Source organism: Mastacembelus armatus, chromosome 14, assembly GCF_900324485.2.
Source record: "Mastacembelus armatus chromosome 14, fMasArm1.2, whole genome shotgun sequence".
NCBI classification, from domain to species: Eukaryota; Metazoa; Chordata; class Actinopteri; order Synbranchiformes; family Mastacembelidae; genus Mastacembelus; species Mastacembelus armatus.
In genome coordinates, this window is record NC_046646.1 from 3535109 (window position 1) to 3562026 (window position 26918).

Here is a 26918-nt window from a genome sequence, read left to right on the forward strand (position 1 = left end):
TCCGCATTCTCCTCAGTTCATGACACTTTCTTTGTCAAAGATGATGGTAATAAGAGGGCAATATGCTCCAGATTTGCTCGGTTGTACTAAAAGTAGGTCATCTCTTGTGCAGATTCTTCTCCCCACAGTAATATCAATAAATGATTAAGTAAAATCTGACAGTAGTTGTCAAAAATTTCAGCTGTATCACTCCTACATGACACACTTTTTAAATAAATAAATAGGACATTATGAAAATATTTAAGGTGAAAGTGCAGAAAGAGCTACACAAGACGTTGGCCTCCAAGGTGCTGCCAGAACAGCTTCAGTCCACTTCGGCATTGATTATGTCATAACTCTACTGAAGATACAGTATGAACACATTCTTCCAATGATATTCTCTCATTTGGTGTGTTGATTGTGGTGGAGAGCACCAACATGTCATGCCAGAATCTGGTGTTAAGATGTGGTGACTGTAACGTTGACAGCAAAAGATTCACATTATTTTCATATTCATCAAACCATTATTTGAGCCCTTGTGGCCTATGAATGAGGCCAGTGTCATCCTGGAAGAGTCCACTCCCATCAGTATAGGAATAGTTCATCGTAAGCTAAAGGCCAATCACTCAGAACAACTTTGTAGTGATTGCCAAATTGCTCCCCACAGTGCAACAAAGCCATTGGATCCCCTGATTGTAGTCGTCAAGCATTCAGGTTTTTTCTTTCAATTGTCACCTGTCTTTAAAAATTGTGTCCTCTCCTTTAAAATGTCTCAAAACAGTTCTGAATGGAAAACTCAAGCAACAGACCACAACCTCTGGAGCTGAGAAACACATCTTTTACCCTCACAAGATAATCTTCTTTGTAACTACCACACCGCTCTGTAGTAACAAGAAATACTGCAGGGATAGAAGAATAAAAGAGCAGACTATTACTGTTTGGCCTTGAAACTGAATCTAGGGAATCTAGGCCAGTAGGACTATTACACCCTCTATTAATATGCTCTGAGCACACAGCTTTAACAAGAGTCAATTATTTAAAGTAGATCATGGTATCATGTTCAAACTCAGCAGTCAAAACTGTGTTTTACTAATTTGGATCTTTTTGAGATTTAAAATGTTCTAGGTCTAATATTTGCATATCATAGCTTGTATTTGAACTTATTTAAGGCTTTTATAGACACTCAAAATACAAATGATGACTTTTCAATGTGTGTGTGTGTACATGTCATGAAATCATGCTGAAGTGTCTCCTGTGCACTCACTGATAAGATTTGATCTCCTCGCCGCAGCTCGCCACTCAAGTCAGCAGGCCCTCCTGCCAGGATAAAAGAGACAAAGATACCCTCGCCATCTTCACCACCCACAATGTTGAATCCAAGGCCCGTGGAACCTTTGTGGAGCACAACCTTCCTGGGTTCCCTGTACAGACAGTTAAGATAGTACATCAGCTCAGGGGAGTCGGTGGGTCTCAGCATCTTCAGCTTGGGCAGCAGAGGACAGAGAGGTGCACGGCAGTTGCACTGTACGTTTACAAAAGCCTCAGTGAAGCTTTGCTCAGGCAACAGAGCTACTAGAGCTCCACAGGGGAATGGTGCTCTACTTAGAATCTCTTGTCCCCAATTCCATTCTGGTGAAAAATGAACATCTTTGATTGCTTCACACACATACACATACACACACACACACGCACACAATGCACAACTAATGTGAGAAAAATGCATTCTTAAATTGATGGATTTTTAGTTTAGACTTAAAAATAGAGAGCTCTATAATGGAACAAATATCTAAAGGGAGATTATTCCACAGTCTGGGGCAAAAGGCTTGCTTTAACAACTGCACTATCTTGACAATCCAATCTCAATTCATTATCAAAAATAACTGCCAGATTTTTCACAATTGGTTTGTCAAAATCAGTTAGAGGTCCAAAGGTTAGGGCTCACATGTTCAGAGCTTTAGGGGCACTGAGAAAGGTCTTTAACTTTAAAACCTTCTTTGACACAAGCATTTGGCTTCAAAGATGCATTTAAAGGAGAATCTATTTTTGAATTAAGGTAAAGCTCCATTGTGCAGTTTATGTTTTATTAATTGCGTGACAGAGGAGGAATGGAGAGTGAAAAGAAGAGCAAGCATGGAGATAATAATAAAATTATAATAACAAAATAACAGAGGGATAGATGAGAAAGCAGAACATCATCAGACTCTTGAACACTGCTGTGAATAAACCGGACTATGTGGTACAACAGAAGTGAAATCCAAACTGAAATTTATCAAGAATAGAGTTTTTCACAACAAATGGCAACAAGTTTTTTCTAAAACTTTAGAGAGAAAAGGTAAGTGTGAAATTAGTCTAAAATTGGAAAGGACAAACGAGCACAGGTTTCATTTTTTTAATAACAAAGTAATCTTGGAAGGTTAAAAAGCAGATTGAGTAACTCCAGTTATAAGTTTGAACAATTGAACAAGGCAGGGACCTATATTAAAGGTCTCTTAAATTAGCTGGAATAATGTCTATGAATTAGGAATGGCTTTTAGCTGCTTCAGAAACAGAAGACACAGGCTTGAGCTGACCACCAGCAGCTGAGCAAAGTATGGGAGCACATAAATTCAGTGTTATCACACAGAGGATACCAGAAGCCTGCCTGATCTCGGAGACTTTATTCAGAGGAGCTGGGGCTGATTGCCAAATTTATTGTTTAAGAATGTTTGGTTCAAACACACAATGTGAATATATCTTTTGTTGGTTAGCACTAATTAGTTAAAAGTGCACATGAAGCAACAATAATAAGAAATCTAGTAGATAAAAATAGTAATTCATAGGAATGATACTGTAGCAAATTAAACAGCAGTAACATAAAATGATTTCACATTTTGTTATTTTGTCCACCACATTTATCACTGAATCACATCTGACTTGGTTGAAAGTAGCAAAACCCATTACTATTGCTGAGGAAAGTATTAAAATAGTATGAATGTATGGAGCATACTGACATCTGCTGGTGAATGCATCAGCCACATGACTGAGAAACAGTGAAATCACAGCACTGGGGTAAGCTGTTGATTATTTGCTTAAAACACTAAATATGTCTTCAGCCTCAGTAGTTGTCAACAAAGCCAGCCTCTTATTCATTGTCTCTTGAAGACACATCAAAGTTTCTGGCTTTTACAGAAAACGGGTGGCTTTAACTCAAATAAACAATTATTTACTGCCACAGGATAATTTATGCTAAATTGTTCGAAAAAGTATTCATTTAAAACCTTGTATCTATGAATTCTAACCTTGAAAGCAGACCTCCAGCAGCATGCATACATTCAGGCATTTCTAATTGAGCACAAATCAAATTTTAAATTTTTCACCTTCATTTTCAATTCAACTATCTTTGCTGCCCTGCAAGTGTTACAGAATAGAATAAAACATTTTCTGATCATGCCAATCATGGTGACCTAAAGACTGAATTGACATTTTATCCAAGTTATATATTATCATGTTTAGTGTGAAGCTGGGCTCAAAGGTGGGGAACAAAACTGCAGAACAAAACTAAGGAAACACAAGAAATCTTAACAAAATAAGAATCCAAACCATGAAGTCCATAAGAGTCCTGACAGGTATTGTTAGAGTTTGAATAAAGCTACTCTGGGCGAGGTTTCATTCATTCAAAGAGCAGATGAGATTTAACGTGGAATGAATTTGTGACTGGTCTGTTGCCTTTCTAAGAAGTGTGTTTAACACCTGTTGCGTTATTACAGTTGCATGGTTTAGGCTGCATGAGGCACTTAGTCAACCCCCTAAGGTTAATGCATGATTGATCACAAAACATTATAAACATGATCAATAGGTTACAATAAGCTGAAAAACAAAAGTTAATGGTGGCAGTTAAATTTGATCCTGACATTTTAATAGTGAAAAATATGTCTGTACTGTACCTGCAGAAACACCTAGTGTATGATATATCAAGTGAGATTTAGGACTGGGTTAAACTGAGCTCTTGTAATTGGTTTTATAATTTAAATTAAATTAGCAGATCCATCATGTGCCTGTGATGAGGGTCATCACATATACAGTGGGTACGGAAAGTATTCAGACCCCTTTAAATTTTTCGCTCTTTGTGTCATTGCAGCCATTTGCCAAAATCAAAAAAGTTCATTTTATTTCTCATTAATGTACACTCAGCACCCCATCTTGACAGAAAAAAAACAGAAATGTAGAAATTTTTGCAAATTTATTAAAAAAGAAAAACTGAAATATCACATGGTCATAAGTATTCAGACCCTTTGCAGTGACACTCATATTTAACTCACATGCTGTCCATTTCTTCTGATCCTCCTTGAGATGGTTCTGCTCCTTCATTGGAGTCCAGCTGTGTTTAATTAAACTGATTGGACTTGATTAGGAAAGGCACACACCTGTCTATATAAGACCTTACAGCTCACAGTGCATGTCAGAGCAAATGAGAATCATGAGGTCGAAGGAACTGCCCAAGGAGCTCAGAGACAGAATTGAGGCAAGGCACAGATCTGGCCAAGGTTACAAAAGAATTTCTGCAGCACTCAAGGTTCCTAAGAGCACAGTGGCCTCCATAATCCTCAAATGGAAAAAGTTTGGGACGACCAGAACTCTTCCTAGACCTGGCCGTCCAGCCAAACTGAGCAATCGTGGGAGAAGAGCCTTGGTGAGAGAGGTGAAGAAGAACCCAAAGATCACTGTGGCTGAGCTCCAGAGATGCAGTAGGGAGATGGGAGAAAGTTCCACAAAGTCAACTATCACTGCAGCCCTCCACCAGTCGGGGCTTTATGGCAGAGTGGCCCGACGGAAGCCTCTCCTCAGTGCAAGACACATGAAAGCCTGCATAGAGTTTGCCAAAAACCACATGAAGGACTCCCAGACTATGAGAAATAAGATTCTCTGGTCTGATGAGACCAAGATTGAACTTTTTGGCGTTAATTCTAAGCGGCATGTGTGGAGAAAACCAGGCACTGCTCATCACCTGCCCAATACAATCCCTACAGTGAAACATGGTGGTGGGAGCATCATGTTGTGGGGGTGTTTTTCAGCTGCAGGGACAGGACGACTGGTTGCAATTGAAGGAAAGATGAATGCGGCCAAGTACAGAGATATCCTGGAAGAAAACCTCTTCCAGAGTGCTCAGGACCTCAGACTGGGCTGAAGGTTCACCTTTCAACAGGACAATGACCCTAAGCACACAGCTAAAATAACAAAGGAGTGGCTTCGGAACAACTCTGTGACCGTTCTTGACTGGCCCAGCCAGAGCCCTGACCTAAACCCAATTGAGCATCTCTGGAGAGACCTGAAAATGGCTGTCCACCAACGTTCACCATCCAACCTGACAGAACTGGAGAGGATCTGCAAGGAAGAATGGCAGAGGATCCCCAAATCCAGGTGTGAAAAACTTGTTGCATCATTCCCAAGACGACTCATGGCTGTACTAGCTCAAAAGGGTGCTTCTACTCAATACTGAGCACAGGGTCTGAATACTTATGACCATGTGATATTTCAGTTTTTCTTTTTTAATAAATTTGCAAAAATTTCTACATTTGTGTTTTTTTCTGTCAAGATGGGGTGCTGAGTGTACATTAATGAGAAATAAAATGAACTTTTTTGATTTTGGCAAATGGCTGCAATGACACAAAGAGTGAAAAATTTAAAGGGGTCTGAATACTTTCCGTACCCACTGTACAATACTTTAGTATGATTCTCATACTGATAATTAACTTCTCGAATGAGATACAATATAGTCATAGCTATGCAAAATACTACAGACTGAGTGTTAAAGACCTCTGATGAATTGTTATTTAAAACAACTAGCTGGTTATTTGTTTCGGTTCTCAGTAAAGTACTGCCTCTATTACATTCAAATGAAGGCAACACAGGAGAGTTGTCCTAGGTAAAGGGAAAACCTAGGATAATATGATTAGTCCTGTCATAGTAAAAAATACCCACACAAGGGCTCTGGGCTCCACTAATCACCTGAGCTAGCTGAAGAAAAGGCTGGTTCAATTTGAGAAGATCCCTGTCTGAACCACTGCATTTGTGGGGGAAATGCAGACATGGTTGAGGCACTTGGTTTGGCAGATGGGGCCCACTGTAGATGAGTATAAACAAATTTTTCTTCAGTGCACTAGTGCGAAGCTGGGATTGAAAGCAACAGCTCAGAGGACTGTGCCAATTAAACAGAACCAATACTTACTTGTAATTCAACTGAGACTAACACAAATCAGTGAAGAAATTTTGCTACTGCAATAACAGCAAACCAGTAAATGTATCAGTGGAAGTTAGTTTAAAAGCAAAGTTGAACAGGAAAGTGAGTGTTTTTTCCTGCAAGCAGTGCAAAATTCTTTCTAACTTTTACATGCCCCACCTTATTCCAACATTTTTTTCTTTTGCAAATGGCAACTGAGCTCTTTTGTCCAAGTCAAACTTTGATAAAACTGGCAATGTGCTTGTTGTAAAAAAGACTAACAGGCTACTGCTAAATCAGAGTTCTGTAGACAGAGCGGGAAGTGGAGGCAGTTGAGCCATGCTGACTTGAGAAAATAACACCAAGATGTTGCCTGGGGAGCAAATATACATTAGAGAAATACAGGCGGTAACAAAGGCAGAACTGGCTGCCATTCAGCAGTGGGATGGGAAATAGTGATAGAGGGCAGAGAGGTGATGATGATGGAATGTACCTTGTGATGTCCAAGTCAGAGAACAGGCTTAAGTGATAGTTTGGGAGGGGGGCGGAGTGGAGGAGGCTTTTGTCGCTCTCCACTGGGGAAAAGTGCTGGGGGGAGGGTGCTTTGTCACATAGTTTGTTCACAGTGCTGTAAACTGGCTCAGCAGGCCTACAGTGGAGTAAGAGGCAAGAGCAGAGAGGTTAGTGTCCACAAACAGGTGAAATGAAAGGAATGGGTTATACAGAAATGACAATGAGGCACAGAGATGAAGGACAGGAAGAATAATAATAAAACAGTTTGAGAAGTGGAAGAGAGAGGAAGAGGAGGGAATACTGCTATATGGTGTAAAGTGAATATGGGTGTTGATGCGGGTAAAAAGTTGTCATGCTTTCCATCTTAAAAACGAAAGGCCCTTACGATTATTCATTTCCTGCCATAATGAATATCATGCATTAAAGAATTGCATTAAAGTTTTGACCACTATTAACAATTGATGGATCTGCCTCAATCTTTTTAAAATGATTTATTGAATGTTGAGTTCAAGTTTTAAAATAAATATCAGAAATTAGGGAGAAACACACCAGACAGGTACACACAGTCTAAGGTCTCAATGGCTTGTTTGTCTGACCACTAGTCTAAAATACAAAGATATCCAACATATAGTGATAGAACACATAAAAGGAGAGTCCTGATTATTTAGAAGCTGGAACCAGAAATGTTTGGCATTTTTGCTGGATAAATAACATCAGCAATTACAATGCAAAGCAATTAACTACAATGCAATTATTATATTAATTATTTGGGGGGCATCTTTGCCTTTACTCTCAGTAAACAGCAAAGAGGGGAGACAGAGGTCAGTGCAGCACAGGTCAGTGCCCAGACCCAAACCCAAAGATTATGCCAGATGCTCATGCGCATGGAGTAGATTCTGTAATTTATGTAAACCCCAGACATTATAAGCACATGTGACAATTACAGCTAAATGCTATAAAGCAGTTGTGAATCATAAAGTCAGTGAACTGACTCATTAACATCACTTACACAGCAGTATCTATCTAGTCACCATAAACTAGTGGTCATACCAGGAGTGCTTTATTACATAATGCCAGTTTCATGTTTACCTTGTTTACCAGATAGAGTGATCTATAGGAGACACTCTGAAAACAAGGAAGTTCCTTTTTAAAAACTTTTTCATTGGTAGCCAACTTTTCAGCAGGGCGCACTCTATTTTTGTATAACAGAAAAGGTATAACTCAAAAGAAATATTAATGATATATTCATACTATTTGCTCAGGCATCCTAATGAAAACAAAGTGTCTCATGATTAACAAGGTGTCATGATGTAATTACAGTGATTCTTTGCAATAAAAACACATGCAACAACAAACATGCAAGATGATGCAGCAGGTGACTAAGCATGCTGATATCTCACCTTAATTGGAAGTGCTGGGAATCAAACCTGTGACCCTCCCCATCATCTAGCGAGGGACTTCTAACAGAATGAAAAAAATAATCTTTTGATAGCAGTCATCTGACCAGAATTTTATAATAAAATGCTGTAATTTTGCTATTTACCTAGTTTTGATTTATTATACATCAATCAAAATACCCTTGGAGGCTACACAGAACAAAAAAAAAAGACAACTGAACACACTTCACACACACTTCAAATTCATATCATTAGCTAACCATTCGATGAACACTCTGGGAATATATCTGCTGTTTGCTAACTGGCTGAGATTCAAGTGCATTTAGTGGAGCATGCAGTACCTTTGTAATGTATGCATGCATGCATAATATATGCATTTAAGACAGTGGTGTGTGCATATGTGTTTGTGTATGTAGTCTGTTGATGTGAGGCTGGTAGTCACGCTGCTGTAGACAAGTTTACACAAGATGTACATGTAAGTAGTGTAGTGTAGGTCTTGCCTACACACTGGGTCAGTGACACTCTCAAACACACACATGCTGTCACATAGACTAGACTTTTGTGATATCACTATCAGGCCTGCCTTAATCATGCTGCAGCACATCATCATCAGTTTTAGTTGGTTTAACTGCTACTACCTCTGGTAATATAAGCTGTCCTGCAAGCAGTGGCGTTCCACTAATCATGTTTCATCATGATCAATCAACATTCAAATGACATCACATGAAGTATTAGTGTGAATGTCTTTGGACACCAAACAGAATAAGGTCACTGGAGCTGCTTGACCAGAGCTTTTTCATCAGCAACAGCAAACAGCAATGACAAGAGACTGAATAGAGTGAACACTGCAAGGTGGAAGCCTAAAGCACTTCAGAGGTCAGAGATCAGATATGTAATTGCTGGTAACTGGTGGTCAAAAGAATGCGTAGAACCAAATCTTTTATACAAGATGTTATTCTGCTTTCATTCCAAGATTCTGTGCTTGCACTGAGTCTCTTTAATGACCGAATGGTGAAATGCAGAAGCCAGAGTGAACAGAACATTTGGCTTGGTTACTCCAGCTGAATCATGCTCAGGATATGCAGATATTCAAACACACTGCTGTTTCATAGGGTAACTGTGAAAAACTGTGGAGATGATCTGTTTCAAATGCAGAAACTAAGGTGAAAATAACCTAAGACAACATAGTGAGCTCCATTCCAGAATTTGGACAGAAATACATTGCACTCGCACATTGAACTTTACACCTTGTAATAGCCATAGAACTGGGGCATTTTATTAGGAAGGTTCTAGTAAATAATGTGATACAATTTAAAAATTACAATTGACAGTGATTCCTAAAAATCTTAGAAGTTTAAAAACTAAATTTTACTTTCCTAACCGGAGGATTTGCTTTTCTTTATTACTAGAGTCTCTCTATGGGCATGTCACTCAATATGATATGTTCATCATTAGATGATAGGCTCCAGATTGTAAGGCGATACTAAGCACTTACCTAGTGTAAGTAAGGACAAGGGAGCAAAGGTCCCTTCTCAGAACAATTTTTGAATCATTCTACTAATGATTTCTAAATCAGGAGGGGTCTCCTCTCTTCCCTCACATGTTAATCAATTTTCCAAATTTTGATAATTCAGGATTTACTTATTAAATTTCTTTTGACTTTTCACATGTATTGTAATCAAGTGAATGATGGTACTGGAGCTGCATTATCAATTATTTTAGACCTCGAGGAGCTGCCTTGTACTGTTCACACTGCTTGTTCTAACTGTATGTGAAGAGCACAGTAAACAAGAATGACATATGCTAAGCGTACTACACTTTTGGCCAGCTTGTAATCTCAAAGGCTATTTGGGATGCATGCTGGCCAAGAGAAAATAGTAAGCTTCTTAACCCCAAAGAGAATGGAAGACTAATCCTTCACTCAAAAAGCTTAACACAGGAACCCTTCAAATATCCTCTGAAATGATCTTTTGTTATCACTCTACTCAAATATTGCTCGAGCTGACCTTATTTCACCATTGGAATATGATTTGATAGTGTAATTCTTGCCTTAGCATGAAATAATGACCTAATCTAACCAAAGATCCTTACAGTCTGTATGTTTCCATTTGTTCATTGTGACACTTTACTTTTCCTTGTTGTGCTGCCTGAAAATCTGCTTTAATCTTTTTGTTATTCAAATGCCATAAAACATCACCAATAAAAAGAAAACCTGAGGCTGTCACTCATAATGAAACATAAAGCTGCCTACACAGTAAATGATTTTATACCCGATCATAAATATCAAACATGTTTGAAATATACAGTTTTTGATCAGAGACGCTCTGCATATTTTTTACAGCTCACAAACATGGCACTGCATCACAAGACAATGCAATCCAAATGGAGCATTGAAAACGAAGACAAGTTGAATTATTAACATCTTATTAACATAAGAGCCTTATTAACATATCATGAAAGACATACTACAATAGGGCCGACAATAAAAAGACATGGGTCATAAAGTCACATTTGATCATGAGTTTCTGTGAAATCTCATGTCTGTGGAATTGCCAGTGTAAATCATTACTGCAGTTGGCAGGTGTGCGGTTTTCCAGTCTAGTCAATCATGTGTGTGTGTGTCAAGTCAGCAGTCTTCCCCATGATTGTGTGTGTTTTGAGTATTATAGTGTTAAAATCTATCAAAACTGTCCTTATATCTGTGGTCTACTACATTTTAAAATCGGTGAAGATTTGAAAATTGTCTATTGTGTAGCTAGCTGGAGTCTGACAAGCACCATGCCTGGTAACATTGCTTAGCAGAATGGCAAAAGATTAACACTTAGATTTGTCTTGATAGGAAACTGGGCCCATCTGGTCTTGGTCATTGTGGCTGCTTGGTTTGGGATTAGACATTAGTGTAGGTGAGGTGTGGAGCTGATAATCTTATGATGTGACTCATACTGTAAGGCATCTTCAGCTTTCTGCTGTTTCAACAGGAAGCAGCTGTCCAAGAAGAGTGGACTCAACAGGTAGAAAAACACATGGCATATGACCAAGTGCAAATACAGGACATTTTTGGATAGTCAAAGAATTACTGGAACTTTCAGAGCTTGTGTATGGGTTTTGTTCCATGTTCCCTCTTCATTAGTAATCAAGGGTTCAGAGGCCATAATTTTAATTTAATATTAAGATAAGATAAAAAAAATAAGGTCATGTAAGCTTTATTAATTCCTAAAGGAAAATTCAAATATTATCAATCAAGTAGTTCCATGTTGGATGGTACACTTCCACAGCTCTCCCAAATGCTGTACAATTTACTAGCATAGCTTTAAACTCCTCATATTTGAGTTATGCCACTGACTGATCACCCCCCCCCCCCCCCCCCCCCCCCCCCCCCTATCCTTTCTTTTTACGGTTGGTTTCTAACAACCCATATAAGTCAAATGTTGGAAAAGAATTGACTTCTGTCACTGATGACACATCAATACCACAGAAACAGGTCAAATAGACAGACACACTGCTCAAGGCAATCCTTACTATAACAACATTACCAAAGGTTTTCAAAACAGGTTGTACCAGCAGCACTAAAACATAATATGGCATTTTTACCATAAAGAATTATGGCTCTGATGTGTTTAATTAGAAATCAATCACTTGATGTTCCAGGTAAGCACACAGTGGCACTAAAGAACAAATTATGTAGAAAGAAATGAAACAGACATTCTGCTGCAAATACAACACAGTACATCAAAAACACAGGACTACAGCAGATCATTGGTTTTCAAATCGCTTTTTCTGGATTTTTCAGTGATTTTAAAGGATCATGGCAGGACCATGTTTATTATACTTATTTTTTTTGGAGGTGAACTTTGAAAAACACTGCAGAGAAAACTGGACACAGACTTTGGGATTAGTTAGGACTTTGTAAAGACAAATTTAAAAAAAGACAAGTGATTCAAAAACAAAAAACCAACTACAGCGTCTCCAGTTCCCCATGAAGTTTTGATTGCTTCATAAATCATTATACAAACACTGATCCACCCCACTCAAGAGGAGTGGAGTGGACAAAGCTTCTACCTGCAGTTCTAGTAGTTGGTAGGAAGGGAGGTAATTACCGTAAAAAGGAAAAACCATCCAACCTGTTTATATCCTCGTCCCCTAGTAAGTGCTTAGGGAGAGGGGAATAACTCCTGGGGGAAATGGGGGGAAGGCCAGTCTTGTTGATGGGGGAAGAGATATGATTTTCCATAGCTGGAGAAAAAGCTGTGGAAGAAAAATGAATATAAAATTAATTGAATTTAAAACATTTACAATATGATAAAACATTATTGCATTTATAAATTCAGAAATGTAAAGTACTGTTAAAATGATTGCCATATTTCTATAAGATAATAACTGAATAATGTTCTCCTCGGTATACTAATTAATTGATGGCTAATCAGCTCAAATGCAAGAGACAAGGACTTACAGTGTGTGATATCAGGAGGCCCATAGGTATCTGACAGGTAGATGTTAGTGGGTTTTCCCACCTTCAGGTAGACCACGTCTGACGTGTTCTTCAAAATAGCCACAGCTTCTTCATGAGACACTTCCTCCAAACTGTAGATGTTTACCTGCCCAAACAAAGAGAGTTTTAATGTGTTCAATCAGGAATTTTAGAGGCTGGTTTGTGTTGTCTTTCTGCTGAGTTCAGATCAGTCCAGCATGTTCCCTGCCTGCAAGAGACTGGATTATGACAGATGGCCTTCTGGTGAGAACAGGACAGTAAGAAGGGTAATGACATTAAGTGCTGATTAAGCAAGAGAATGCTTGCTGTTATCCCACTGAGCCAGAGGCTAGTACTTTGTTGCTTGCAAAATGTGCACCACCGACTAATTTCATCACTTAATTTTGTTTAAATTTCAGATGCAGGAAGAAGAATGCTGTCAGGTGCAAACACACTGGTAGTTAATCCACTGTACACAGTGTAACCTGATTCATGGAGCCACCGTGGATATCTGTCTGTATAAACCGACCAGTGTATTAACATGACAAAGATTCTATGAATGTTATTTATCAAACTCACTGGCAGGATCAGTGTGATCTCATGGGGCTGTAAGTTCATCATAAAAGAGTCTTATTTACGATTTATGTGTCAGCACTTAGGAAAACAAAATCACTGTCAGTGTGTTGGATACCACACTGACATTGACTAGAATATCATCACAGGAGGGGGTCACACCATCTGGTCCTGGTGGTTTTCTGATCTTCTGTCTCTAAAAGATGTTGGTATTGAACACACACACTTAAAGATTCACAGCACAGGTGGAAAAAGTAATTAAAACAGTGGTTGTGACTCATTGGGGTGCAGTCCTTTGGGATATTGTTATCCTATCCCCTTCCTCACGCTAGTGCATTGTCAGAACCAAGTGACCTCATCAAGTCCATGATGTCCACATATAAGCGGCGGTTCGGACAGAATCTTCCTTCCTTTTCTTCAGCTATTGCATTAAAGATATAATTCCATCTAAAGGGCTTTGTTCCTGGACAATGGGTTTGCAGTGGCACCAGGTGCATGATCTGCATGGACCTGAATCCTTGCTGTGTGGGGTGCATGGGGGCTAAGCATTTTCTCCATTGTGGGAGAAGAGTGGCACCTGGTGCTAAAGCTCACTTCGGACCTGGAATCTGTTGATTATGCCTCCATCCCTGGCCCCTCTCTGTAGAGTTCCCCACTGCACTTCCTCCCTCTGAGCTGGGGAGCTCAAACATTGCTAACATGGTAGGCGAGAAAGCTAATGTCTTCATCTGCATTAGTCTTCCAGTATTACCAGCTCTTCATCTCCATTTGGGCCAGTTGTGCAGGAGCTATCAGACATGGGTTAACTGCTGTGGTCCCTCCTGAGCTGACACAGCCCTCTGTGGATGCACACTTTAGCCGGTACAGCACGGTACAGTGATTTGAACAGCGAAGCTAAGATAAGACAATATAAGTTAAGATAAACTTTATTCATTCCAAGGGAAATTGAGGTAGTCTTATAGTTAAGTACAGGTGCATCTCAGTAAATTAGAATATCATCAAAAAGTTGTTTTATTTCAGTAATTCAATTCAAAAAGTGAAACTCATATAGATTCATTACACAGACTGATATATTTCAAGTCTCTGTTTATTTTGATTTTGATTACTATAACTTACAGCTAATGAAAACTCAAAATTCAGTATCTCCGACAGTTAGAATATTACTTAAGACCAATAAAAACAAAGGATTTTAAACACAGAAATGTTGTACTACTGGAAAGTATGAACATGTACAGCACTCAATACTTTTTGCATGAATTGCTGCAGCAATGTGGTGTGGCATGGAGGCGATCAGTCTGTGGCATTGATGAGATGTTATGGAAGCCCAGGTTGCTCTGATAGTGGCCTTCAGCTCTTCTGCGTTGTTGGATCTGGTGTTTCACATCATCCTCTTCACAATACCCCATAGATTCTCTATGGGGTTCAGGTCAGGCGAGTTTGCTGGACAATCAAGCACAGGGATATCATGGTCCTTAAACCAGGTATTGGTACTTTTGGAAATGTGGGCAAGCCAAGTCCTGCTGGAAAATGAAATCAGCATCTCCATAAAGCTGGCCAGCAGAGGGAAGCATGAAGTGCTCTAAAACCTTCTGGTGGACGACTGCGCTAACCTTGGACCTGATAAAACACAGTACACCAACACCAGCAGATGACATGACTCCCCAAACCACCACTGACTGGAAATTTTACACTAGACCTTGCAAGGGACTAGCAACTTGGATTCTGTGCCTCATCTGAAAAGAGGACTTTGGACCACTGAGCAACAGTGCAGTCCTTTTTGTTCTTAGCCCAGGTAAGATGCCTCTGATGTTGTCTCTGGTTCAAGAGTGGCTTGATACAAGAAATGTGACAGTTGTAGCCCATGTCCTGGATATGTCTGTGCAAGGTGGCTCTTGAACACTGACTCCAGTTACAGAATCTCCCAAAAATTGTTGAATGGGCTTCGTTTCACAATCCTTTCAAGGCTGCGGTTATTCCTGTTGCTCGTGCTCCTTTTTCTACCACATTGTTTCCTTCCATTCAACTTTCCATTAATGTACACATCCTGTAGTTTGTGCTCTCTCTGTCTCTGTCCTCTTCTCTCTCTGTACCTTCTGCAGGTGTCCCTGGTCCTGGAGCTGGATATCGCTGATGTGCAGTTACTGGCCCCACGAACCTGTAGTGTCTATTTGTTGTTTATTGCTGCTGCTCTTTTCTCTCTCCTCTATCCACTCACCCCAACCGGTCGAGGCAGATGGCCGCCCAAACTGAGCCCGGTTCTGCTGGAGGTTTTTTTTTCTGTGAAAGGGAGTTTTTCCTCTCTACTGTCGCCAATTGTCTATACCCATGACATAGAAGACCATCCACACTAGGGCCAAAGCATCTAGTAGCTCAGTGTTCCAACATCCGCAAACGGCAGCTGCTATCACAACTAGAGATTGAAGAAATACAACACAAATGGTGCGGCAAGGGGGAGCCAGGACACCAGGTCAGGGGGGAAACAACACCACCCCCCATGACAAGCCCCGACACACTCAACACAAGAGCAGCTGACCTGAGAGTGAAGATCGTAGGCAAGATGGACACCTGGAACCTCTGCAGGTTACCAAGACTAAGTGAAGTACTCTCTGAAAGTCTACTAGAAGATGTGAATGCAGCATTACGAACAATCCCCACTGTGAACATCACCGAGACCAACAAGCTGATATACACCACGGCAACAGTGAACCTTGAGATGCTTGGCCACAAAATACATTCCACCACCAAGGAGCAGTACCCTGCATGGAGAAGGAGGTTAGAGGCAAAAATAAGGGCAACACGGAGAGAAGTTAGCCAACTATCAGAACTGCAGAGAAGGGGGATGAAGTTGGGTAAGAAATACAGCAGGCTGTCCATACCTGAGGCCCTGGAGACTGCCAAACAACGACTCACAGCCCTGGCCACACGCCTGAAGAGGTACACCAGAGAAATAGAAGCACGGAGAATAAACAGGATGTTCTCCACCGAACCATCCAAAGTGTACTCTCAGTGGGGGGGCAGTAACACGAGAGCAGACCCACCAAGGCTGGAGACTGAACAATACTGGAAAAGCATATGGGAGAGGGAGGCATCACATAACACCAATGCCCAGTGGCTGGCAGACCTGAGAGCAGACCACAGCAACCTCCCTGAACAGGAACCAGTAACCATCGCAACAGCAGATATCCGAGAAAGGGTCTCAAACATGAAGAACTGGACAGCACCGGGGCCTGACATGATCCACACCTACTGGCTAAAGAAGCTAACTGCCCTCTTTGAGCACCTGGCAGCTCAAATGAACCAGCTGCTAATGGATGGGACTCATCCAGAGTGGCTAACTTAAGGCAGGACAGTCCTGATCCTGAAGGACCCCCAGAAGGGAGCAGTCCCATCCAACTACCGTCTACAACTACAATAACCTGCCTCTGCACAACTTGGAAGCTCCTGTCGGGCATCATAGCGGCTAAGATGAGTAGGCACATGGCTCAATACATGAGCGGGGCCCAGAAAGGAATGGGTAAGGACACCAGGGGAGCAAAACATCAACTACTGGTGGATAAAGCGGTCGCTCGAGACTGTAAAACCAGGCAGACCAACCTGTGCACCGCCTGGATTGACTACAAGAAAGCCTACGACTCAATGCCTCACACATAGATCCTGGAATGCCTGGAGCTGTACAACATCAATAGGACCCTAAGAACCTTCATAAGGAACTCAATAGGACTGTGGAAAACAACCCTAGTAGCCAACCTCAAGCCGATAGCACAAGTCTCCATCAAGTGCTGCATCTACCAAGGAGATGCTCTGTCCACGCTGCTGTTCTCCATAGGCCTGAACCCCTTCAGCCAGATCATCACTAAGACGGGCTTTGGATACCGACTGCGAAATGGGGCAACTATCAGCCACCTCCTGTACATGGATGACATCAAGCTGTATGCCAGGACTGAGCGAGACATCGACTCACTGATCCACACCACCAGGATATACAGCAACGACACTGGAATGTCATTCGGACTGGACAAGTGTGGTCGAATGATAACAAAGAGAGGGAAGGTTGTCAGGACTGAAGGAGTTGAACTCCCAGAAGGCAGCATAGCGGATGTTGAGGGGAGCTACAAGTACCTTGGAATCCCACAGGCAAATGGGAACCAAGAAGAAGCCGCAAGGAAAGCAGCCACAGCCAAATACCTACAGAGAGTAAGGCAAGTCCTAAGAAGTCAGCTAAATGGGAAGAACAAGGTCCAAGCCATCAACACCTATGCCCTGCCGGTCATCAGATACCCCGCTGGCATAATAAGCTGGCCAAAAGAGGACATAGAAGCTACGGATGTCAAGACAAGGAAGCTCTTCACAATGCATGGAGGACTTCACCCCAAATCCAGCATCCTGAGACTGTACGCTAAGAGGAAGGAAGGAGGCCGGGGACTGGTGAGCGTCAGAGCCACCATCCAAGATGAAACAGCCAAGATCCATGAGTACATCAGGAAGATGGCCCCAAGCGATGGAATACTTAGTGAATATCTCAGGCAACAGAAGCCCGATGCAGAGGAAGAAGAGCGAGAACCGTCATGGCAGGACAAACCCCTGCACGGCATGTACCATCGACAGATCCAAAAAGTGGCTGATATCGAAAAGTCCTACCGGTGGCTGGAAAAAGCTGGACTGAAAGACAGCACAGAGGCACTGATCGTAGCAGCACAAGAACAGGCCCTGAGCACAAGATCGATAGAGGCCGGGGTCTACCACACCAGGCAGGACCCCAGGTGCAGGCTGTGCAAAGATGCCCCTGAGACAATCCAGCACATAACAGCAGGTTGTAAGATGCTAGCAGGCAGAACGTACATGGAACACCATAACCAAGTGGCCGGCATAGTGTACAGGAACATCTGTGCCGAGTATGGGCTGGAGGTCCCAAGGTCAAAATGGGACACACCTCCAAAGGTGAGGGAGAATGACCGAGCTAAGATCCTGTGGGACTTCCAGATACAGACCGACAAACAGGTGATGGCTAAACAACCGGACATAGTAGTGGTGGACAAACAACAGAAGAAAGCCGTAGTGGTAGATGTAGCGATCCCAAGTGACAGCAACATCAGAAAGAAGGAACATGAGAAGCTGGAGAAATACCAAGGGCTTAAAGAAGAGCTAGAAAAGATGTGGAAGGTGAAGTTCAACAGTGGTCCCCGTGGTAATCGGCACCCTCGGGGCTGTGACCCCCAAACTGGGAGAGTGGCTCCAACAGATCCCAGGAACAACATCAGAGCTCTCAGTCCAGAAGAGCGCAGTGCTAGGAACAGCTAACATACTGCGAAGAACCCTCAAACTCCCAGGCCTCTGGTAGAGGACCCGAGATTGAGGAAGACACACACGACCCATAGGGGTGATATATATATATATATATATATATATATGTGTGTGTCCATGTGTCCAAAATAATTCTTTAAAAAAAGAATTCTTTAAAAAAAGAATTCTTTTATTTATAACATGGACACACTCCACTGCCTTCACATCTTTCATTGTGGATGTGATGAGGTCACTTGGTTCTGGTGGACGGGGGCCCACTTCAGGTAGCCTTACACAATTTTCTGTTTTTATTTAATAATGCAGTTTTTCAGCAGAATGACATTATCCTTACATCAAGGCCTGGGTGGGACCAGTTACGATTGGCTGCTCATGTGGTAGTCATTACTTGCTCCTCTTGGCCCTTACAGCTACATGCTAGCTAGGTAACGAGTGAGTAATGAGTGACGACAGACTGGAGCAGTCTGTGTGATGTTTTGCTTAGTTTAGCAGATAAAATAGGAAGCAACAGTTTCTCAGGAGATACTGTTTTGAGCCGGTTGGACAATATTTTTTAAATACTCGGCATGATAGTTGCTCATCAGGAAGTTAGCACCACAACACTTTCTTAAGAACAATTGAGCACCGTGTTCAATTTGCCCAGGAGCAGCTGTCTCTGTATATTGACTGTCCACCTCTTAAAATCCCGGTTGAAGTACTGCAAACATCAGTGTTTTCTGGGACAAAAATTTGAGATATAGCGGTTAGCTAAAATGTTTGCTGTAATCCTCAGCACATAACTGGTGATTGTCATTCTACTGAAATACTGCATTATGAAGTAAAAAGGACACTGGGGGTAACAGCATTGTGAAATAAAAGCCAACATTGGAAAAATTTGATTTTGACGTCAAAACAGGTAGAATTTTAAAAAAGAGTGTGGTTTGCAATAAGAGTGGGGTTTGTGTTATTTTGGAAACAAGTGAAATGTGAAATGAAACAATATTTGAAGTAATATTTCATATCAATGAGCACATTTTTAAAAGAGAATAATGAGCTGAATTGCATACATTCATTGCATTATTTTGCAATTTCATGGTCATATTATAAAATTGCCTTTATTTATTCAAATAATGTGTGTATTTATTCAAATAATAAATATAAATAGGACATTGTGAAATAAATTATTTATTTGTTTTGAACACACATTTTAACAGTAGTGTACTATTTTAATAAACAAGTACACAATAATACCTACAAAAATACACAATAATACCTAAAAAATATATTTTTAATGTACTAAAGCAGATTTATAGTGCAGCTTCCAGTGCATTAATTTTAACTTAAGTGGTTTCATTTTAACACAACTTCAAGTATAATGATATTTAACATTTAAAAAGTAAACTTCTAAAGTAGCCTACATGTAGTAGTTTTGAATGTACCAAAACTACACAGTATTACTAGTACTAACATGCACAAGCATGGACAGCCAAGAATAAGAAACAATGGGCACAGGAGAGAACTTGAGCTGTGGTGTCAGGAGAATGAGTAGAGAACAGGACAGGTGTCCTTGTGGGGTTAGGCTGTAGCTAATATGGTTCAGTCCGGTCCAACAACTAATTCAGATTCGGTCCAACGTGACCACTCAATAACCACTACCAGCAACAATTAGCCAAGTTCTACTTCTTCCTCTGCCTATGTCATATCACGTGGTGCAGTTTTGAGAAACATGGTTCGCCTTTATCATTTCTGCCAATTTAACATACTTTTGGAAAACATAGCTAAATTTCCATGCAAATATGTTTAAAGTTAAGTGAACTTTTATGAAATATGCTAAATTACTAATTAAGTAATGATAACAATTCTATATATTTTGCAAAAATTTACTTTGAATATGCTTTTTTGTATTAGTCATTTAAAATACTTTTGGAAAGCATAACAAAATATAATTATAAATATGTTTAAAGTGAACGTTTAAGAAATATGCTAAATTACTAATTAATATTGATATAGTATACTTTGCAAAACTCAGAATATGCTTTTTTGTATCTTGTACTTTGGAGACTTACCAAAAATATACTTTTACTATGTTTCAACACAAGCACAAATACACTTTGTAAACTTTTTAGGACACTTCATATGCTAATAGTATAATTTAAATATGAAACAATATATTTTTCACTTGGGTAACAACTTCCTACCCCAATTATCTTTTGTTGATGTCAGGTCTTACTAGTTTCTAATGTTTAGTGACATCATGTAATTCCCATCATAAATAACTCTACCCAACTCATCAGATTATCTGAAAACAGTGTGTATGCAGGTATAGTCAAACCTTTACGAGATCCTGTTGCAAGTCTGACACATGGCATTCATACATGTGTGTGGCATTCATACTTGGTACTCACCATTAACAATCTGTCTCCAACTTGTAGCCTGTCATCCTTCTGTGCTGCCCCGCCATCAATGATTTTGGTGACATATATGCTGTTGTCACCGGGGATGTGCTGGTTTCCAACTCCACCTGCAATACTGAAGCCCAGTCCTGCGTATGTGTGTGTTTGCATATTTTAAAGTAGTTAGTTAGTTTCTTGGCTATATATCTGGCAGATTTCACTTCTCTTAATTTGAATGATTACCAATACCCATTGATTTACATTAGCATCAGCCTCAGAACTGAAGCAAATATTACTAACTGTTAGTCATAATCAATCTGTATGCAATTTTATACGTCTTCAATATTCAGGACTGAGTCTGAGCCCACCTTTTGGTCCTTTGATGAGTTTGATCTCAATTATGGTTTCTAGCATTGGCCTGCGGCGTCGCACATATAGTCTGACAATAGATCCTGCTACCTTCAGGGCTTCTACTGCCTTACTGTGCGAAACTTCAGACACATCAGCATCATTCACCCGCAGGATGCAGTCATTTACTCTGGAAGAAGAACAGGATTTGTGAATTTAGGTTATTTAAGGCTGCTCTATCTTTTTGTAAAAACTTCAGCCATGCTTTTATTGAATGTCATGTTATCACAATTATGATGAGATAATCTTAAACAGTTTGACAAGAAATGAATATGTTTATTTAAAAGAAACATGGGTAAACTTGACTAAATAAATTAACAAATACTAGGTTAAAATAAATAAATGGCAACTTTATGAATACATGTTTACAATATAGAGAGCTGTCCTATTTTTGCATCTCCCTGCAGACAAACAAACACATCTGATGACTGTGCTGTTATGGTCCAGGGTCAGACTTCCTTCTCTGGACTTTTATTTTGATTTTTGTTCCAGTGTGGCCAAGGGGAATTCTGGCAGCTTGGACTCAGTCAGGTTAACGAGGCACACCTGTGCCCTATTACCTGTCATCTCCGGACTCTATTTATAGGAGGTCATTCCCTTTGTTTGGTGCTGGATTATTGTCCCTGTTCGCACCTGTTGTGTTTGTTCCTTTGTTTATGCCTTACCTGAGATTGTCGCTGCAGGCGTACCTCACTGCGCTACAGTAGTACGTATGCTGGCTCCTTTGTCTTTTGTTCTGTCCTCGTTTAGTAAGATTTCCTTTATGTTTTGTACTCTGTCTGAAATAATGACTCTTTAGTTTGCACTTGGGTCCAGTGTCCTTCATTCCCCCTCCAGGAAAACGGAACAGAATAATCCGGCCAGCATGGACCCAGCAACCAGGGAGGATAGCATGGACCCAGCAACCAGGGAGGATAGACTGATCTTCAGGCTCCTGGGACGCCCAGGAATATTGGGAAGTGTTCGGGGCTGAAGAAGCGGATCGCACGTCACCACGGTTCATTCCCTGATGGAGGAGTGCTATCACCTGCAGGTTCCCAATGGCTTGGCCTGGGGGCTGTGTTACCCCCTTGCAGCTTTCTACTCTCCCCCACTTTCTCAGCCAGAGTCTCCAGTGTCGCAGCCCAGAGCTGCCTTCTTGTCGGAGTCCAGAGCTGCTTTTTTGCAGCCAGATTCTCCAGAGCCGCAGCCAGAGTCTCTGTCACTACCAGACTCTCCTCTCCTGCCGCCTCGACGACAGTGTCACCGCCCGAAGAGGCAGACCCCAGAACCTCAGTGTGCTGTCGATGCTGTTCCCGCTGAGGCTCCTCCCATTCAGCTGCATGGACCTCAGTGCACCAACGACAGCGTCCCCGCTTAGGCCCCAGTCCTGCTTCCAGAAACCCAGTGCGCAGATGACAGCGTACCCGCTGAGGCCCCAGTCCTGCTTCCAGAACCTCAGTGCGCTGATAGCAGAGTCTCCACTGAGGCTTCTCTCCAGCACCTCAGTCCTCAGTGGCCAAAAGGAGTCATCACCACTGAAGCTCCTGCCATGCAGCTCGAACCCAGCGTCTTGCAGCCACAACTAGAAGACCTTTCAGAGCTGCACGCAGAGCCTCCAGAGCCGCAGCAGCCAGAATCTCTAGCCAGTCTGCCAGAACCAGTCCCTCAGTCTGAGACAACGGTCGCTAAGCCTGAGCCACCAATCCCTCAGTCTGAGTCACGTGGGCCGCAGCCTGAGCCCGAGTCACGTGGGCCGCAGCCTGAGCCCTCATGTCCCTAGCCCGAGTCTCCACCCCCACAGTCTCGATGCCAGCGACATCTCTGCCGGAAGAGACCAACCCTAGCTCCCGCTGTGCAACGCTGCTGCCCTGCCAGAGCCGAATATCGCCTTCCGGCCAGGGCCCAGCGCCGCCATAGGCCAGCCAGTGCATGCCACCACAGCAGGCCAGCCAGAGCCCAACGCCACCACCACCTCAGGCCATCCAGAGCCCAATGCCGCCACAGCTGCAGGCCAGCCAGAGCCCAACCAGAGCCGCAGCAGGCCAGCCAGAACACAGCGCCGACGCTGCAGGACAGTCAGAGTCCAGCATCACTCCCCAGCCAGAGTCCGGCGCAGGCCAGCCAGAGTCCGGCACTCTCCAGCCGTCGCACTGGCCCAACAAGCTGGAGCCAGAGCCGTTCCGGCCCGACGAGTCTGAGCCACCAGGTTCTCAGCCTGATCCCCTAAGTTCTCAGCCCAAGTTTCCTGCGACCTCGATGCCGGAGACGTCTCCATCAGAAGGGGTTAACCCCAGTTCCAGCTGTCCCGCAGGAGCCGAACGCCGAGGTCCAGCCAGAGCACAGCGCCACAGACCAGCCAGAGCATAGTGCTGCTCTCCATTATTGTCTTTCTTTCTTCTTGTCTTTATTATAGTTATATCACACACCATACTATACTGTATATACCTAATGCCAAGTGACCAGATCATCAGTGACCCATTAAAACAAAAACAAAGATTGTATTGTATCTATACAGAGATACAATAATCCATCCATCCATACATTTTCTATACCACTTTATTCAATTCAGGGTTGCGGTGGGTGGTAGCCAATCCCAGCTGACATTGGGGGAGATCACCAGTCTGACACATACAGAAAAACACTCATCCTCATATTCACCCCTACCGACAATTTAGAGTCACTTAGTAACCTAACCCCAAACTGCATGTGTTCTGACTGTGGGAAGAGGCAGAAGTACCCACAGTAAACTGATACAGACAGAGAGAAAATGCAAACTCCACACAGAAAGGCCCCAGGGTTAAAAGGGACTTGCTGGGAGGTGCCAGTGATAACCAATTACAGAAACAATTTTCAGCAATTTAAATTTAAATTTTAAATTTTAAATTTCTACTTTCATATATTTATATAAATAGTACAGACAAAATTGTTTGAACACTTCATAATGTCATAACGCCATATGCTATTCAGGCTCTAGGTTTTGGTCCTCAGTACATTTCAAAATACATGACACAACAAAAAATTATACTGATGCTGTATCTCAAATATGTTTTTATGAAATATTTTTGAGGTGCTGTTTTGGAGGCGTAAAGCAGTAAAACAGCTTGCCCCCAGTGAATGGTGAGGTAAGTCATCTTTTTTAAGGAGATTTATTTTCTAATATTTTGAAAACAAGATTTTTTAGCCTGTTTGAAATCCAGTGACTCACCTCAGACGTCCATCCTCTGCTGCAGCACCTCCAGGGATGATTTTGGTGATGAAAATGCCGGGGTCATCACCAATGTGTGGGTTATCTGTCCCTCCAGCGATACTAAAGCCCAACCCTGAGTTACCCTGTGGCCATGGAAAGCAATCAGTGATGAAAGGCATTGTGCAGACAAAATAATAGCATATTTCTAACAGTGTGAAAACAGCTGTTTTCATTGGGCTGTGTTTAGTATGCTATTATAGAAATAGTCAAATGCTAACATAGAACAGCATAGAACATGATTCTTGTATTTGTGGACAACAAACAGGCTCTGGTTGATCATAGGTATGGCCAATTGTTGTTTCATGGCAATTGGCTTATCTTAATTACAAACCTGCTGAGTTTGCAAGGTGGAACAATGACTCAAAAAACAAGGTTCAGCTCTCCAGGGTGACAGTTTGAGGGGCTCAGACACAGGCCTGTGAGCTTTTAGCTGATGGAAGATGAGAAACATCCTGGTCCTGCAGTATGGATGGAGAGTGACTACTGTTTGTATTAAGTCTTGTCTCTCTGAAGTCAGTGATGATCACCTCTTGGTCTGGCTTTTTCTCTGCTCCTGACTGTACTGGAGCTGTCATAACCTCTTGCACTCTGCACTATTTAGTATCCAGGTAGCCAATATTTCCAGCTTTGTTACAGATTCATTCACAAGCTCATGCCAGCTGTGCCACATCTGCTATAGCAGACATATTGTTTTACAGGGTTGTGGGGGATAAAACAGCTCCATACCTGTCTTAAAACATGAAAAAACCATGTTAAATCTAGTTGTCACTTTGATATGGTGGTATAAAAAAAGTCTAAAAGTCAACCTCAACATATAAAGGTGCTAACCACACATATTATAGAGAGATTTACAGTCCCACCACATCCATTTTAGATAGTAACTCATGATAAAGAGACAGATTACCAAGCTGCACACTGTGTGCTGGTCCTATTGTGAGGCAGCAGAAATGTTTTAATTTGCCTCTGTTTTGGAGTGTAGTTTAAGACCTTCAGGAGACCATTTCACTCTACAGTGTCTGAGGTCAAACACAGCTGTGGGATCTGAGATACTCACCCGCTCTAGAGTGATTTCCTCAAACTCATATTCAATTTCTGTGCCATTGATCTGAAGACACACACACACACACACACACACACACACACACACACACACACACACACACACACACACACACACACACACACACACACACACACACACACACACACACAAAACAGACTGAGCCAAGATATACACTCCATCATTTAGTCCTTCAAAAACTGCTTTAAAATGAAAATGCACGCCTGTGCTGTTGAGTAATTGCATTAAATTATATTTTATAGAGTATGGTGTTAGGCATTGGCTCCATACTGGGGCAAACTCTACATACTTAAAGATGACAGGTACTTTGCAGGATTTTTTAAACTTTCTGTGCTAAATAGGCCCCACGTCAAGGAAAGGAATTTTAAGTGATGGTTAATCAACATCAGCAATTTTACAACGTGGAAGCTTGCTACAGAGCAGTCAGTCTCATCCTGTATCTTACTGAGATGATTAATTAGCACTGAGTACTTCCATCATTATTATTCCATTCCATCATCATTATTCATAACTGGATTAACATGTGTGCATATTAATATCATATTCCAAGATATACACAATTTCTGAGTAACATTCAGATCACAGAACTTAATGTGAAATCAAGACCTGAAGCATAAAATAGCAACATCATTGACACAGATGTTTTCACTGCATGATAAAATCTTGACTCTTCAGTTTATGGGCAACGCTCTATCACAGTGTCAAAATAAAAGTAAATGATATTTGAAAAAATACAGAGGCAGATGCTCATCTGTCCTCATTTCTTCACAAATCAGAGATTAGCATCTTTAGCTCTTAACAGCTTTTTTGTACTAGAGCTTCATGTAAAACAGTGTGAAAAGTACTGGAGATAAAGGTCTTTAGAAAGTCTTTGGTCTTTTATGTATGGCAAATATGAATAATTCAGCTCTGCAACCTTATTTGTTTTGCAAAGATAATTAAACTGTTCGAAAATTCCACTTACTCTCACATCATAATAGTACAGCAGAAAGGGCTGTGTTTATTTATATGCTCCTACTCAAATGTTACTTGCTTAAATAATTTGATCTACTAAGACTAATAGATGCATCCCAAAAGACAAAAATTCAAACTTACATAAGGAACTGAGTCCAAAGTGTCTGTGTTGACAATTATTGGGGCAGGGCTGGCCTATAAGCATGAGAGAGAGAGACAGAGGGGGAAGGGTTTTTTTTTTGGAAGGGAGACACACACACACACACACGAAACAGAGAGAGAGAGAGAGACTCAGGGTTAAGTAAGAAACAGACACCTGGGCCCATCAGTGCTCTACTTTCCATAAGTATGTCCAGCTTGTTGATAACTGCATCATCAGTTTAACAGACTTCCATTTGCACCATAGACACTCACTTCTCTCGCAGCACTGGTAGTTCTTATAGCTGATGA

General features: G+C 41.5%; 1 protein-coding gene across 1 annotated transcript in view; it reads right to left on the reverse strand.

Annotated features, from left to right (window-relative positions):
- Positions 1-26918, reverse strand: part of dlg2 (discs, large homolog 2 (Drosophila)) — a 222930-nt gene that overhangs the window by 37408 nt on the left and 158604 nt on the right. Inside the window, exons 7-16 of the mRNA XM_026328995.1 lie at positions 26610-26663; positions 25488-25538; positions 24392-24516; positions 21165-21334; positions 20809-20945; positions 12536-12680; positions 12207-12330; positions 8089-8148; positions 6669-6824; positions 1244-1400 (exon numbers count right to left, since the gene is read on the reverse strand). Coding sequence (XP_026184780.1) covers positions 1244-1400; positions 6669-6824; positions 8089-8148; positions 12207-12330; positions 12536-12680; positions 20809-20945; positions 21165-21334; positions 24392-24516; positions 25488-25538; positions 26610-26663 — 1179 coding nt within the window. The remainder of the gene's footprint in view (positions 1-1243; positions 1401-6668; positions 6825-8088; positions 8149-12206; positions 12331-12535; positions 12681-20808; positions 20946-21164; positions 21335-24391; positions 24517-25487; positions 25539-26609; positions 26664-26918) is intronic.